This window comes from Siniperca chuatsi, linkage group LG15 (genome assembly GCF_020085105.1).
Source record: "Siniperca chuatsi isolate FFG_IHB_CAS linkage group LG15, ASM2008510v1, whole genome shotgun sequence".
Lineage (NCBI taxonomy): Eukaryota > Metazoa > Chordata > Actinopteri > Centrarchiformes > Sinipercidae > Siniperca > Siniperca chuatsi.
The window spans coordinates 17,765,638-17,780,537 of record NC_058056.1 but is presented as its reverse complement, the minus strand read 5'-3'; the positions used below and the strand labels follow the sequence as shown (position 1 = coordinate 17,780,537).

General features: G+C 37.1%; 2 protein-coding genes across 4 annotated transcripts; one reads left to right on the top strand and one right to left on the bottom strand.

The window, feature by feature from the left end:
* Nucleotides 1-68: 68 nt before the first annotated feature.
* On the bottom strand, nt 69-8,834 carry LOC122861883 (kelch domain-containing protein 1). 3 transcript variants are annotated; one of them, XM_044166903.1, is made up of 17 exons: nt 8,759-8,834; nt 8,224-8,294; nt 7,839-7,956; nt 7,345-7,408; nt 6,494-6,610; nt 5,210-5,280; nt 4,810-4,927; nt 4,174-4,286; nt 2,910-2,997; nt 2,526-2,609; nt 2,284-2,364; nt 2,107-2,165; nt 1,739-1,848; nt 1,568-1,640; nt 1,346-1,430; nt 798-850; nt 69-493 (listed from the first exon to the last, which is right to left on the bottom strand). In XM_044166903.1, exons 4-17 carry the CDS (start codon nt 7,360-7,362, stop codon nt 325-327), a joined length of 1,239 nt encoding a protein of 412 aa, XP_044022838.1. In that variant the 5' UTR covers nt 7,363-7,408; nt 7,839-7,956; nt 8,224-8,294; nt 8,759-8,834; the 3' UTR covers nt 69-324. The 3 variants fall into 3 exon arrangements, with proteins under 3 accessions (XP_044022838.1, XP_044022841.1, XP_044022840.1); XM_044166906.1 differs by having other exon boundaries at nt 69-463; nt 8,759-8,829; XM_044166905.1 differs by lacking the exons at nt 7,345-7,408; nt 7,839-7,956; nt 8,224-8,294; nt 8,759-8,834 and adding an exon at nt 6,967-7,121.
* Nucleotides 8,835-9,270: 436 nt separating this feature from the next.
* On the top strand, nt 9,271-14,805 carry pole2 (polymerase (DNA directed), epsilon 2). The gene is made up of 19 exons (XM_044166590.1): nt 9,271-9,424; nt 10,210-10,310; nt 10,409-10,484; nt 10,885-10,962; nt 11,154-11,247; nt 11,366-11,440; nt 11,608-11,691; nt 11,781-11,837; nt 11,966-12,014; nt 12,116-12,188; nt 12,809-12,981; nt 13,079-13,168; nt 13,280-13,334; nt 13,436-13,495; nt 13,571-13,648; nt 13,827-13,935; nt 14,141-14,317; nt 14,443-14,510; nt 14,626-14,805. The coding sequence occupies exons 1-19, from the start codon at nt 9,354-9,356 to the stop codon at nt 14,642-14,644; spliced, it is 1,587 nt and encodes a 528-aa protein (XP_044022525.1). The 5' UTR covers nt 9,271-9,353; the 3' UTR covers nt 14,645-14,805.
* Nucleotides 14,806-14,900: the final 95 nt, after the last annotated feature.

The window sequence follows — 14,900 nt, the reverse complement described above, 5'->3', positions numbered from 1 at the left end:
ACAGCACTGCTTAGTTGACTAATACTTAAAATACCTGTCTAGTCTAATAATCCACATTAGGCAAAAACTGTTTGATGTGCCATTTAATCATCACAGTCATCACAGGACAGTTTGTAAGAGTATTTCAGCTGGCAGACTGTACAAAATAAGACTTGCATCTGTAAAACAATATAATATAACACCATAAAATATTTTGCACAATATATTTAAAAAATAAAAACACTACCCCACAGTGTGACTGAGATGTTCACACTGAGGGGAGTACAGTACTTAAATAAAACATTGTATGCATTGATTTTGGCAATTAAAATATTCTTTTAACTATTATTTTTGCTTCTTTGAAGGCCTGTAGAACAACATCCTCCTCTGTACTGCTGTGAATAGTTTGGGAGGCAGGAGAGGAAGCTGATTTCTGAGCATCTCATAGTTCCTCACATTCTTTGCAATGTAATCCTCACAAATCCTGTCAGAGGAAGAAGTCATTTTTTCATTTCTATTGTGGGAAAAAAAGATTACATAACTGAAGTAAATATAACCCTTGAAAACGAGATGATACATCTCAAGGGGTTTATCCTGATACAATACATTTGATTTGAAACATGACCTACAAAGAAACAGACCTTTTTAACAGCAGATATTTTTACTTGGTATAACAGGAGAAGCACAGGTGAAACTGACACACCTAAATGTAATGCAGCCATCGTTAATGGTATTCATTTCAACTGTGTTTGACAAGTCATAATGTCTGTTGTGTAAAGGTCTGTTTCTGCTTTAAAATTATTTTCTTTCTGTTTTACCTGAATAGAGGATACGGCTGCATCTGGAAAACAAGTGCATCATTGCAGTGACCCTAAAAAGAAATATGCAATGTTTGTAAAGGTCCATTTTGAGTTTGAAACAAAATATTCAGCAAAGTGCTTTCTCTCAAAGATGTGTATCCTATGTTCCTTTTTGCCACATTGTAAAAGTATCAACTGTGGTATCCAAGGAGATACTGCAGGGTAGATTTTTAGGTGCAGCATACTTACTGTTAAGTTATTTATAGGCAAAGTGAAATTCTGTTGAATATCATGCAGGTTTTCTCTGATGTGTAGTACAGGGACACTAAACAGCACCTGAATACATATTTATTATGGAGTTGTTGAGAGTTAATTAAAGAACAGTTTTTGCACGCCTAACATTTTTTGCTTGCTGATCTCTTCACATAGTTTCAGAGTTGCCTGTGTGTGAATGTGAATTCAGGAGGTTTTTCAGGAAGGATTTAGTTTGTCATGTAATGATTTCCAAAGGACTGTAAAATTTCACATCTATTTTTCAGCTTCTAAAGTGTCTCTGTGATACTTACGGTGTCGACAAGGAGGATGTAGTCACAACTTCCACCAAACACAATCACATCAGAATCTTTGTCTGGACAAGCCGTATGCCACAACCTGGGACAGGTGGAAATATGCTATTTAAAATCTGCTCAAAATTTACAGTAACACTCTATAATTCTTGTACAAAGTAATTAAAGGTAAAAACTTGTCACTTTTGATTGCACATTTTACAGATATTCACAAGTTGCTACCTTGGCTTATTCTTAAAAGGATGCTCGACTTCTCTCCATGTTTTTGTTTCAACATCAAGCAACCACCCATCACCTGATTGAGAAACATTAGTGTTATAGAAAAGAAGACAATTAAAGAACATGAAATGACCAAAGGAAAATAAAAGTGAACAAGTGGGTACATTTTCTTACTCATAGGTTTGCAGTCTACACTGAGACCTCCAAACAGGAACAAGGTGCTGTCTGATACTGCTGTGAGTGTGTGCCACGATCTGCCCACTGGAGCGGTGGACACTGGGATTCTGGAAAACATATTTAGCAAAATGCTATCATGCTATCTGATTAACCGGACAAAAGATTAGGCTATTTTAAATATCAATGATAATGTTGAAATAGAAGTCTTTACACTGAATGTAGTTATTTGAATGCTGGCCCAACTACAGTCTCTGTGATGTGTATGTTTCGCTGTCTCTACTAAGAAACATGACGAGGATGGAAACACAACAAAGAATAATTTCTACATATTTTAAGGCTGACATTGGTCACAATCGCATACATACATTTCTGACCACGTCCACGATTCAAAGTCCAAGCAGTGAATGTCACTCATCCTGGTTTCCTGCATTTAAAAGAAGAGGAGGACAAGTTATGAATGGCAGTTGCTACCTATGACTTCTTGTTGTCTACTTATGAATTCTGATATGAGAGAAGAAGTGAAAAGCACGTAGCACTCTCACCATGACTCTGCCTCCACAAATGTATCCTCTACTTCCGATTGTGGAGCTGGCGTGGGCGGCCCTAGGGGCGGGAGCACGGCCCTGCACACAGAAACTGTCACTGTAAAATAATCTGAGGATTTTGAAATTGTCTTAACAGATTTTCAAAACTGCTAAACCTCCCCTGTGTCTTAAATCACTAATCAGAATCTGTGTATTGCATTCATTGTATAAAAGCCTGAATCACACTCTAATTCACTTACATGGGTCTGTGGTTCACTCCAACTGGCTTGCACTGGGTCAAATATATGAACCTCATTGTTCCATCCCCAGAAGACATCTTCCACCTGAAAATAACAAGATAGCCAAACAATTGCAAAGAAACCCATTTCTACGTTTTCCTCATTTACATGGAGGGATTTAAGAGTATTCTCAGACATTACCAATGATTTAACAGTTGTGTCAACAGATGCTGAAATTTCTCACATTCAGGCCTGATGCATTTTCGCCTTGAACTCCAAACTACCAAATATATGTCACTTATGTATTTTTTTTTTTTAATATCTTTAATGCCTAAGCGGCACTGTTGGGATAGCAAACGTGTACAGAGACCTGTGACAGATTTATAGTCAATAAAAAAACATTACCCATGATGCTTCATCTACAATGAAGCTTCTGTTCCTGCTATCGACATCAGTCAGTAGTTTGTGACCATATCCTCCAAAGTAGATGATCCTGGAGAATATCAAACAAAGATTATCACAATTGCAATCATACAAGGGCAGATTACGAATTTACTCGCCGATCAAAATCAAATACAATTGGCTACAATTTCCATTTCAACGTATAATTAGACATAAACACAAGAACAAATGTAAAGCCATTTACCATTTGTGTGTGTGTGTGTGTGTGTGTGTATGTATATATATATATATTTTATTTTATTTAAGACATCAAAATATTATATCAAAATATTATTAGTGCAACGTTTCAACCTGCAAGGTCTTCGTCAGGCAAACAGCTTGAAAATTTCAGTGTGTGAACAGCCTCTCCTTTTCCTTTGTCAAAATAAACCCACAGATGGAAAAAATAGGTTTTCAAGTAAAAAACATGGAGAAAGGATATGGAAATCAAATTCATAGCACACACTAAACATACCCATTAAAAGGTCCTTAAAATAAATGTTGCACTCCCATATTTCTACAGTAGCCCAGCACGGACAAACCAATCACTGGCTCTAGATTGGGCCTTTTGCATTTTTAGCAAGTCTTGCAGCCACCGCAGTTTCTCCTACAAGCTCGGAATGGGAGGGTGAGATGAGCGGTATTCAAATGGTTGCAAACTGCAATTTCATCGCAAGATGGTGGCCTCTGGAAGGGGACTGCTCCCTCTGTAGATATAAACGGCTTATTCTAAGGTAATTCTCCCGTGCAATATTAGTTTTCCCATGTTAGTTTTTCTTATTTATTGTTATTGATATTATATACCTCTATTACTCTCGACAGTACGTGCACCTCTGCTTATTACTTATTTTATTACATTGTATTATTATACTGTACTATCATCATCAACCGGTAAACCCACTTGGTACTTCACACTTAGTTTATCTTATACTTATACCCACCTGATACTTAATTTATTTTCTGACCTGTTTTTATAGTGTATCATATTGTTTGCTAGTACTTTCTCCTGTGTGCACTGACGTAAAGGCGAGCTACTGTAACAAAGAGTTTCCGGGGATCAATAAAGTATTTCTGATTCTAATTCTGATGAAAACACAACGATTCTTATTTTCAGGTGATTATACACTAACGAACACATACTTACGAATATTATATTCCATTCCTGCCAATAGCTCCTCCTAAATGTTACACACTGGACCTTTAAAATTCACATATTCATGGTGCGTACCTTCCATTATGAACCCAGCAGGACAGTTTGTCTCGAGGTGAGGGAGCAGAACCAATCTGATGCATGATCTTCCTCCACATGTATTTACCGTCTGTCAGGTTGACACAATAGATCTGTTTGAAGTCAAACACTGATCACTTCTTCATGTCAACTTTGCTCAGTCTAAGCTGTGAACTTTGGGTGTGTTCACACTGATCCATTGTGTCCATTCATTCATATTTGTTAGTTGTTTTTCATGAGGAATGTCCATTTTTTTGTACGTGGCTGCTGATGCATCTGCCTTTGTCAGAGTCCATTTTGATGGGCAGAAAAATGTAGAGAGGTAAAATTTTTTGCAATTGGTGGAAATGTTTCAGAATTGTCAGCATTCGCTTGGCCAGTAGATCTGAGGAGGTATTTTTTGTTGCTGCCAGGGTGACATTTTATTAAAAAAACAGAGACAAACAACAAAAACTCCTCAGGATCAGTGTGCCCACACCCTTACAGGAGATTTTACACATATTTTGGTGTTTAAAAATTGGAATGTTCATAGTTATTTGACCACATGAAAATAAATTAGAAAAATATGTAGTTTATGTGAAGTAAACCATAATTAAGGTGTCATGAACGGTATGGAGCTTCAGTTATCAGCCTCACCTGATTGGTCTGTCCATTGTCATCACAACCTCCAAATATATACATGTGTCTGTTCAGGAAGCAGCCGCAGGTCCCAGACATAGAGGGAGGGACTTCCCCTGTCATGTGAAACACTTCCCTTCAAAAGAAAGTTTTAAAAGAATGTGGATAAACTACTCACATTTACTTATGTCATGACACATTTTACAACAACGACAAGACAGCAGAAAGCTCCAGGGAAGTGCTTATCAATCCAAACACTGGATGGATGTGACATGACTGGACTGTGTCAAAAACGTAAGAAAGAAAGCGGAAGAGAAATTAAGAAAGAATGTGTGAATATTATGGGAAAACATGCACTACCATTTATTTGTTTTGACCACAAACAAGCATATTTGAAATTTATATATTATTTTCTTACCATACACCTCGTTCTAAGTCATATACCCAGATTTCATCATTGGGTAGGAAAACTTCATCATCAGCAATCGACTGTAGAGAATACAACATGTCTATTACTATGAAATAAATATGTCTAGTTTCTATAAATCTAGAGTCTGTCACTGCTATGGAAAGATATCATTAATCTTAAAGAAAACAATTATGTCCAATGCAAAAGCATGTTAGTAAAATTCTGAAAATGTGTTCATTCTGTCAATCGAAACTTTTCAGGTAAGTTTCCGAAAGCCAGCAATACTTTTATAATTATATTCAAATAAATTTTTGGCCGATTTTTTACACAATTTCAAACATAGTTTTAAAAATAATCTAAAGCATACTAGCATGCGGACTGATGGTTTGCTCAGTTTAGTTTATTTATGTACATATTTGTTATAAATTTTTCATAGTGTGTGTGTATTGGTGCTGTGTAAACGGTGGTGGAAGAAGTAGTCACATCCTTTACTTAGGTAAAAGTAGAAATACCACATTGTATAAATACTCTGTAAGTAAGTAAAAGTTCTACATTTAAAACATCAGAGTATCAAAGTATTGTCTGCTGAATGTAAAGTATCTGAAAACTGAAAGTGCTTGTTATGCACAATGGCTCATTACTACGGAGCCCCCTAAAGGTCACAGCAAGAATTTTTTTGAGGACAACTTTTGCATTCTCACGCAATATCCTTGCAATATGTTGTGTTCCCTCACAATACTTTTCTTCTTCCATTCCTCCTGACCTATATGTCTATTTGTATTGGAAGGTACCACAAACAGCATTAGGTCAGTGGCAGGTACCACAAACAGCATTAGGTCAGTGGCAGGTGCCACAAACAGCATTAGGTCAGCGGCAGGTGCCACAAACAGCCACGGCTAGCTGCCGCTGCCACTATTTGAGCCAGTCCTTGCTGAAAAAATTCTCGCTGTGACCTTTAGGGGGGTCCGTACATTACAGTGTTAAAGTATAATATATTCTGTTACTGTATTAGTACTGATGTATTATTAGTAATGCACTAACATGGAAGCAACATCTTAATGCTGGTCGGTTTATGTACTTTTTGGTAGTTTTATCTGTAACCATGGATCATATTTCACAAGCTCATCATGTGTTTAGCAGTAAAATTTTAAATCGGTAAAGTAAAAAAATAAAAAGCCAGTACAAATACCTCAAGATTACTTTAGCTAGTAGCTACTTAAGCAAACTGGTCTTAAGAAAACTGGTTAACACGTTAAATTCGCTTTGGGAGGTTTGTTTGCTTGTTTTTCTCACCATGTAACCTCCCCACACATACAGCAGGTTTTCCTCCACCACAGCCGTGTGTCCGCTCCTCTCCCGGGCCACCAGCTCCGAGCAGTGCCTCTCAAATGCGGAATCCATGACTGGCTGCTGTAAATAGAAAAGCAAGCAGCTGCCTTTGAGCCTAAAATTATGAAATCTGTCTAAAAGTGTCACCTAGGCTACCTTCTCAGCTGCAGTTATAATAATAAGGTTTATAATAAGGGAAGTAACACATAAATGCGAGCTGTCACAAACAGGCTTTCAATATCCTCGTGTTGTTATCGATTTACGATTTTTTTTTAACTGTGAATTATATGGTATTTGTACAAAACTGGAAGTCTACGTAACGTTACTGGGAGGGCTAACGTTACATAGTGGCAGGTAAAACGAATAACAAACGGTGTCCACAATATGGAAATATTTTAAACAAATGTGTCAATAAAAACACCTTTAAACATACTCACAGGCTACAGTACACTTTCAGTTGTCGTATAGTTTTTTCTCATGTTATGAACACCAAAAACATAGCAGGAAAAAATGGCTCGTCCTGTCCCATTAGCTGTGTCACAATAGCTACAAAATAAAATACAACTTCCTGTCCCTTTCTCTTGTCAAAATAAAATCCACTACATGGAGACCATGTGTTGTCTTAATCAATAACCCATTATGAAATAAACCATTAAATGCCAATAAATTGCCATTTTTATGTTCCTATGTAACAGACCTTGCTCTACTGTATTTCTTTATTTAAGTTATGAGGTCCTATGTCAGGGAATGTTTTTTTCTGTAAAATGAAAAGTGAAATAAAAAGTCCCCCTCCTCCCACCCAAAAACATACATACATTTCTGACCACGTTCATGATTCAAGGTCCAGGCAGTGCATGTCACTCATCCTGGTAGATGATCCTGGGAAATATTGAATAAAAATTAATTATCAGTATTTGTTGTTTTGCTTTGTTTTTTGGTATTTTGCCTTTGTTTGATAGGTGCCAGTTGAGACAAACAGGGGGTTGGAAACATGCAACAAAGATCTCTAGTGCACATCACAAACTAACCTTTGTCTTATGTACCATGCTCTGAGAATTAAAAGTGTGACAATACTGTAAGAGATTTTTGTCTCGTTAGCTCGTTGTCAAGAGTGGGATTACACAATTGCTACAGACATGAGATTATGAGATATTTTTATGGTGCCATCCTTGCTGCTCAGTACAACTTTTTTAAAACAAATCCATTCAGTGATGGAGCAGTGTGCCCACACCATTAAATCTGTCACGTTTACCAAAGCCATGTAGTATATGTGATCACGTGTCAGTGTGATCACTAATGTCAGTCTCACCTGATTGGTCTTTCCACTGTCACCATAACCTCCAAATATGTACATGTGTCCATTCAGGGAGCAGCCGCAGATCCCAGACATGTTAGGCGGCACTTCCACTGCCATGTTGAACAGTTTCCTTCAGAATAAGTAAAAATGGGTTAAACAACTCAAGGCCACTAATGACATAGCTTGCAGCAACAACAAGACAGTTCAGAGCAAGTACATATCATTGCAAATAAAGTGCAACTTTGTCAGAAAATGAGGGACTACACCGTCTTATTTTGTCAGAAAAGAATGAAAATCACCAGAAATAGAGAGAGATGAGAAAAACACACACCTTTCTCTTCTTTGTTTTGACCACAAGCATGTCTATTTTGAATTTAAACTCATTCATTATTCTTACCATACACCTCACTCTAAGTCATACACCCAGATTTCATCCCTGGGTAGATAGAGGTCTTCGCCAGCAACTGACTGTAGAGAATACAACATGTTTGTTAGTTGCCAGTTTATTAGGTACACCTATTTAAACCACACCTATTTAAAACTAATGCAGCCCTGCAATAAATCCTACCTTCATGAAGGCTACAATGTTCAGTTTTGTTGAAGGATGTGGTTTGTGGTGCTGCTGAATTGTATTGTGTTATACTGAGAACATCACTACATCCTCCAAAAAGATCATACAGTTGAATCAACACCTCTCCAAAAGAGTTTCAACAAAAATTGAACATTATAACCTTCATGAAGGTCGGATTTATTTCAGGGCTGTGTTAAGACTGGGTTAAATTTAGCTTTGTGTACCTAGTAAACTGGCAATTGAATGTTTATCAAAATATGTAAAAGAGCAGGCATGTTTCAAAACACAAAAATTCACCAAAACACGACTAAATAGTTTTTTTTTTTAAATAAAAACTATTCACGGGCTACAGTACACTTACTTGGTCTTTGTCGTGTTGTTAAATCTATAACATCGTGCAGCCTACACATGAAATAAACACCGGAATGCACCTTCTCTGACATCCTACCTGTGTCAAAACAACCAGAAAATGTTTAAATAACTTCCGGTCTTCTTTTCTTATCAAAATAAAATCCCCTTAAACGACCAGGGTTGGCAGCTGAAAGTTATTGTTGCTATTCCTATACAATACGCTAAGTAAATAATAACAATAATAATGATAATAATAATAATATTTGTTAACTTTATTGAAAGCAAATATAAACTCAAAATACAGAAACATGTATGCATTTATAAGAATAAAACTTGGAAAATAGTGCTAGGGCATTACATTACATTACATTAGGTACAAGGATAATGCGGGTAGGAAGCTCCTAAGGACAAAAATAACATTTAGGAGGAAACGAAAAGGCTTAAGGGGTCAAGTAATTTAAGCTAAAAATGTTATGGATTGTAAAAAAATTGTTTGGGTCAGTGCAGCTTTTCTTTATTTTTGTGCGGGTTTCCTCAGCGGAAGTGATGCAACACATACGGAAGTTGACATTTAGCGCCAAGTCTTGAGTTGGACAGTAACAACCATGGATGTTGTTCGCAAAATAAAGACGAAAGTGTCCAGTGGTTTCAAGATGCGGGGACTTATACTACGGCCGTATGTATTTTAATAATGGTTAAACGTTGTTATTTTATTTTTTTGCTAATGTTGTAACGTTGCCATTCGTGCTGCAATTGAGCTAATACAATACATGTGTCACCTCGAGACACTGGACGCGGACGAAATAGGCTAAGCAATAATAACATGGTGCAGGCTGTGGTTTGTGTAGATTTTCATGTTTTCTTAATTTTTTTGTACCCCGTGGTACCTTTTATCGCCTTACACTTAACAACAACTAAACAACTTAGCTCTCTGCTTTTACAATTCAACTAATATTTCAACTGCTTTTAATCTTGCACTCTTTGCTTAAATGCTTGCAGCATATTCAACTTTAACCCACTATTACTATTTTTAGCACTTTAACTGAAACATCACCTGGTTGCAGGGGAACCTCAACTGCTTTCATCACATACACTTCATCTGACACCTCAACTCCTTTCAATGCTTAGACTTAAGGTGACACTTCAAATCCTTTCGGTGTTTCAACTGACTCTTCAACTCCTTAAGTGCTCCATCTTCAATTGCAACTATTGTATAATATCTTAACAAGCAAAAATAAATACTATTAAAACATTTCAACCTGTTTATATTGTTTATAAAGCTCCAAAAATAAACAAAATGTTAAGAAATTTGCAAAGTTTCAAATGTTTCCAGTGAAATGTTTCAATTGAAGCAAGCACACATACATTTTCTTGAGGAAATTTAGCGTTTTCTACCAGCAGTCAAGAGAAAGAAACAGAAACAACAACATATGCAAGTTTTCTTGTTGTTTTGTGCTCCAGTGAAGCCAGCAGATACCTTGTGGAGGTGCTGGAGTCCGTCAATCCCTCTGAACTGGATGATGTTATTGAAAGGGTCCTGGATGCAGTGGAAAAGCAACCGTGTAAGTAGAGTACTACCAGTCACTACAGATCACAGTGTGTTTAGTGCATAATCTGCTGTGTGCAGCACTTAATGTGTAAAGGTTGTGTTTTTCAACAGTGTCCTCTAGTATGATAGAGCTCTCTGTGGTGGAAAGTGCTGTACAGGATTGCACTCAGTCTTGTGATGAAACCATGTAAGTGTTTTTTTTGTATTATTTTGATTAACCAATTACTCATTTAGTCAATAAAATGTTTAAAATATTGACAGATGCTCCTTGCAAGTTTTTGGGCACTACCAGCACTAAACATTTGTAATAACATGCACAGCAAATGTTTTGTAATTGTATTGATAAATGACTAAAATGATGAATCGATTCATTTATAATAAGAATAAGTCCATTGCCATATTAGTTTTAAGGTTAACCCAAGTTAACTTTTGACTTGATCTTTTTAATGATATTTATCTTCATGATATTTAATCATGACACAAGTTATTTAGTGAAATATGAGACAGTAGTATGCATTAATATCCAGTGTTATCAGATTTATTGTCCTGTAGAAAATCTTACTAATAACAGTTTAACTCTCTTCCAGAGATAATGTTTTCAACATCATTGGAGCCTTTGATGTGCCCAGATACATTTACAGTGTGGAGCGGAAGAAATTTGTACCGTGAGTAAAGGGACGGTTTCCTTCTCGTTCATGTTTTTTTTGCTGCTGGTGTTAGGCCTAGTTTATACACTTATATACACTATACTACTTTTATACACTACACATGTACTGTAATACCTGCAATTCTACTGTTGCTTGCAGGCAAAGTTTTTAAAGGTATTGTTTTGGCTCCCCCTTTTTTTTTTTTTCAGCATTAGTATGACGAGCCATCCAGCCCCCAGTCTGTGTGGTTTGGCCAAAGACAAAGCTGAACTCTTCAGGGAGCGTTACACCATCTTACAACAGGTCAGTGAACTCTGTTCATTATTGAATTTTCAGACTGGGGAACTGACCCACTCTCTTTACTGCAATTTCCAGTATATGTAGCTTGCATGTTGTATTTATACAGACATGTTTTTTGTAGCGTACTCATCGGCATGAGCTCTTCACCCCACCTGCAATAGGAGCTGCCGTTGAAGAGGGTCAAAACAAATTTCAGGTAACAAATCTAATGACCACCAAGGTATTTTTTTTACTTGAGACATAACACTCATCAGTATTGAGCTGCTTTAATAGTTGGAGATTGAAAATGAAACACATAGTACTGTTTTGTATTTGACTAACAGTTCGTTTTATCTTCTTTGTTTTGTGATTTGTCTTTTCTAGCTAAAGACAATTGAAGCACTGCTTGGTAGCACAGCTAAACTGGGAGAGGTGATTGTACTAGGGATGGTCACACAACTGAAAGAGGTGAGTTAGTGATGAAAAGTTGTTGGTCTGTTTTTCAGTACAGTGTATATTTCCATCTAGTTTTTGAAACCTTTCTTAATTTTTTTAAGGGCAAATTTTACCTAGAAGACCCAAGTGGAACAGTACAGCTGGACATGTCCAAAGCAATATCCTTTTATATGTTTATATATACCATATGTCATATACATTTGTTGGAGCTTGTCAACAAAAACTACTTTATATTATAATATTTTGTTGCTTTTAAAATAGATGTATTCCTTGACTGGATTCTCACCAGTTTCATAATGGCCTGTACACAGAATCCTGCTTTGTACTGGCAGAGGGTAAGATAACAGTAAAGAGACAAATATGCAATAAGATTAAAACAATAAAAGGTATTATTACATACATTATTAGAAGTAAATTTTTGCCCTTTGTCCTTTAGGTTGGTACGATGACTCAGTGTTCCACGTCAATGGCTTCGGGTTTCCACCAACAGAGTCGTCATCAACCACAAGGTCAGTGGATTGAAAGGAAAGTGTTCAGACAAACTTTGATTGCAAGTTAAAGTAGTGAGCTGTCAGTGTAGTGATATGTGCAACCTGACATTAGATATTGGGGTAAGTCTGTAGCTTTTCAAATGTTAAAATTACAGCAAAGGTGAAGGAGAAACCAGTGTCACATCTGGGACACGTCGTTTCACGTTGCTGCTATGCAGCGAAAATGTCATTGCCAAATATTTGCTTAAGTGATGAAGTCAGACATCTTTGCCATTTGAACCAGACAGGCACAAACTGACAAACATGATCAACATTTCTCAATAGCAGAGTATGGAGACTGTCTCCAACCACAGTATGATATATTAATTAAAAATATTATGCATTTCAGGTTTAAATTTAGCATTAAGTTACCTTTTTACAGGATACTTAACTCTTGTAGAAATGTTATTTAAAGGAAACAGCTTCATATGAAAGAACAGTAAGTCACTGACAGGGTCCACAAGCACCACTATATTTTGTTGAGTGAGTGAGTTTTTCAACTGAGTTTTTAGTATCTTCAGGTGAATCCCGAATTAATCTATGAGCTCCATAGATACTCTTCCTGCACCCTCACTATGTGATCCTTGCTTTATTGCCAGGGCATACTACGGCAATATGAACTTCTTTGGTGGTCCATCCACCACTTCGGTGAAGGCTTCAGCCAAGCTGAAGCAGGTGGAGGAGGAGAATGAGGACGCCATGTTTGTAATTGTTTCTGATGTGTGGCTGGACAACGTTGAAGTGATGGAAAAGCTCAACCTCATGTTCTCAGGTCTGGTATTGCATCAGAGTCTTAGACTTTACAGGTCAAGAATCTGCACTTTATAAGGCACCTATCAAATTTAGCTTCACTTTGCTTTTTCTTACAGGCTATGCTTCGATGCCTCCCACCTGTTTCATTTTGTGTGGTAACTTCTCTTCTGCCCCGTATGGAAAAACACAGATCAAATCACTCAAAGGTGAGACTTTTGGGTCCTCGTCAGTCATAACCTAATGTAGATTTTAAGACTTCTGTGTGTAATATAGGGATAAATAGACAGCATTTCAGAATCTAATTTTTTTCTTTTTAGAGTCATTGAAGGCTCTTGCGGATGCTATATGTGCATACCCCAGCATTCACAGCAGGTAGGATCTGATGGAGTTGTTACTCGAGTCTGCTCTGCTCGATTCTTAACTATTCAAGTTTCAATATGTTTGATTTAAACATCTTCATCCTACACCTGCAGTAGTCGCTTTTTGTTTGTTCCTGGCCCTGAAGACCCTGGTCCAGGCACCATCCTGCCAAGGTAAGCTTTTAACAGCATTATGTGAGTTTTGTTCAGTGGTTTGGATGCAAATATGGATAAATACGTTTCCCTTAGGCCTCCCTTGGCAGATCACATTACAGAGGAGTTCAGACAGAGGGTGCCATTTTCCGTGTTCACTACTAACCCATGCAGGTAATTTAATTATTTAATTAATTATTATTTATTTAATGTCAAAATATTTGTTATGTAGAGTGATGAGGGTTTTGGTGTCCAAGGGCTTGGTTTGTAAGCCTTTGAGGACTCTTGACATTTTGGCCGTATTTCTGTTCTTAGAAACTAAAAAGTGACCTGCCATGTATTTTCCTGTCAGGATCCAGTACTGCAGCCAGGAGATCGTCATCATCAGAGAAGACCTGGTCAACAAGATGTGCAGGAACTGCGTCCGGTTGCCCAATAACAATCTCGACATTCCAAACCATGTGAGTTTCAGCTTCTCTGAACAAACCCTCATACTTGAAGTGAAATTTATCTCATCAAACAGACATTCAGTTATCAGTAGTTGTGTTGTCTAAGGTTTTATTTGCCTTTTGTACATCGTATTTTAAGTGTTAGTTATTCGTTCTACTGTAAGTGCTCCTTAAGCAATGAGTTGTTGCTGCAAATATGTTTTTTCTTTCTCCCCAGTTTGTTAAGACCATCCTATCCCAGGGTCACTTGACTCCACTGCCTCTGTATGTCAGTCCTGTGTTCTGGGCGTACGACTACGCCCTGCGTGTCTACCCGGTCCCTGATGTCATTGTCTTCGCAGACAAATATGACCCCTTCAGCATCACAAACACAGACTGCCTCTGTGTCAACCCAGTAAGAAACAGAAGAAACCTTATCCTTTGACAATAAAAGTGTTAAAAAAGTTATATCTTATGGTCTCAGTGTGGACTCGTGGTATTTGTCACTAATATCATTTTGTCAATAATTTATTTCTACAGGGCTCATTCCCAAGAAGTGGCTTCACATTTAAGGTGTACTACCCATCCAACAGAACTGTCGAGGATAGGTGGGATGTGTTCTTGAAGTTTCACTATTCTCTTCACGTTATTAACTGCAGATAACTGTAGTTTCAACCATCACTAATGTTCGTACTAATCAGTTGTGTTCTTATGTGTTCACAGCAAACTTCAAGGACTCTAAAGAAAACATGGATTTAGAAGTGGATCTGTTTCAAAAGTTTTGTACATTGCCTTTGTATGATAGTTTATGCTTAAAATGGATTAGTAATCAAACCACTGTAGTGTTTTATTTTGTATGTATGTTCTGTCATGAATAATAAAAGTTTTATTCTTCGTACTGAACATCCTGACATCTTTTTGTATGCACAATAGTCAACCTTAGTTTGAGCAATCTGCCTAGAAGACAAGCAAGGCTTGACTAGAGTTTTTGAATGAAA

Excerpts from the sequence above, each read along its gene's own strand:
- LOC122861883 (XM_044166903.1), bottom strand. Across the intron at positions 2,365-2,525 it reads GGAGTGAACCACAGACCCAT|GGCCGTGCTCCCGCCCCTAG; the intron begins GTAAGTGAATTA and ends TTCTGTGTGCAG. Across the intron at positions 851-1,345 it reads ACATCCTCCTTGTCGACACC|GGTCACTGCAATGATGCACT; the intron begins GTAAGTATCACA and ends ATTTCTTTTTAG.
- pole2 (XM_044166590.1), top strand. The coding sequence starts at position 9,354 with ATGGATGTTGTTCGCAAAATAAAGACGAAAGTGTCCAGTGGTTTCAAG. Across the intron at positions 12,982-13,078 it reads GCTCAACCTCATGTTCTCAG|GCTATGCTTCGATGCCTCCC; the intron begins GTCTGGTATTGC and ends TTTTTCTTACAG. Across the intron at positions 13,335-13,435 it reads TACCCCAGCATTCACAGCAG|TAGTCGCTTTTTGTTTGTTC; the intron begins GTAGGATCTGAT and ends CTACACCTGCAG.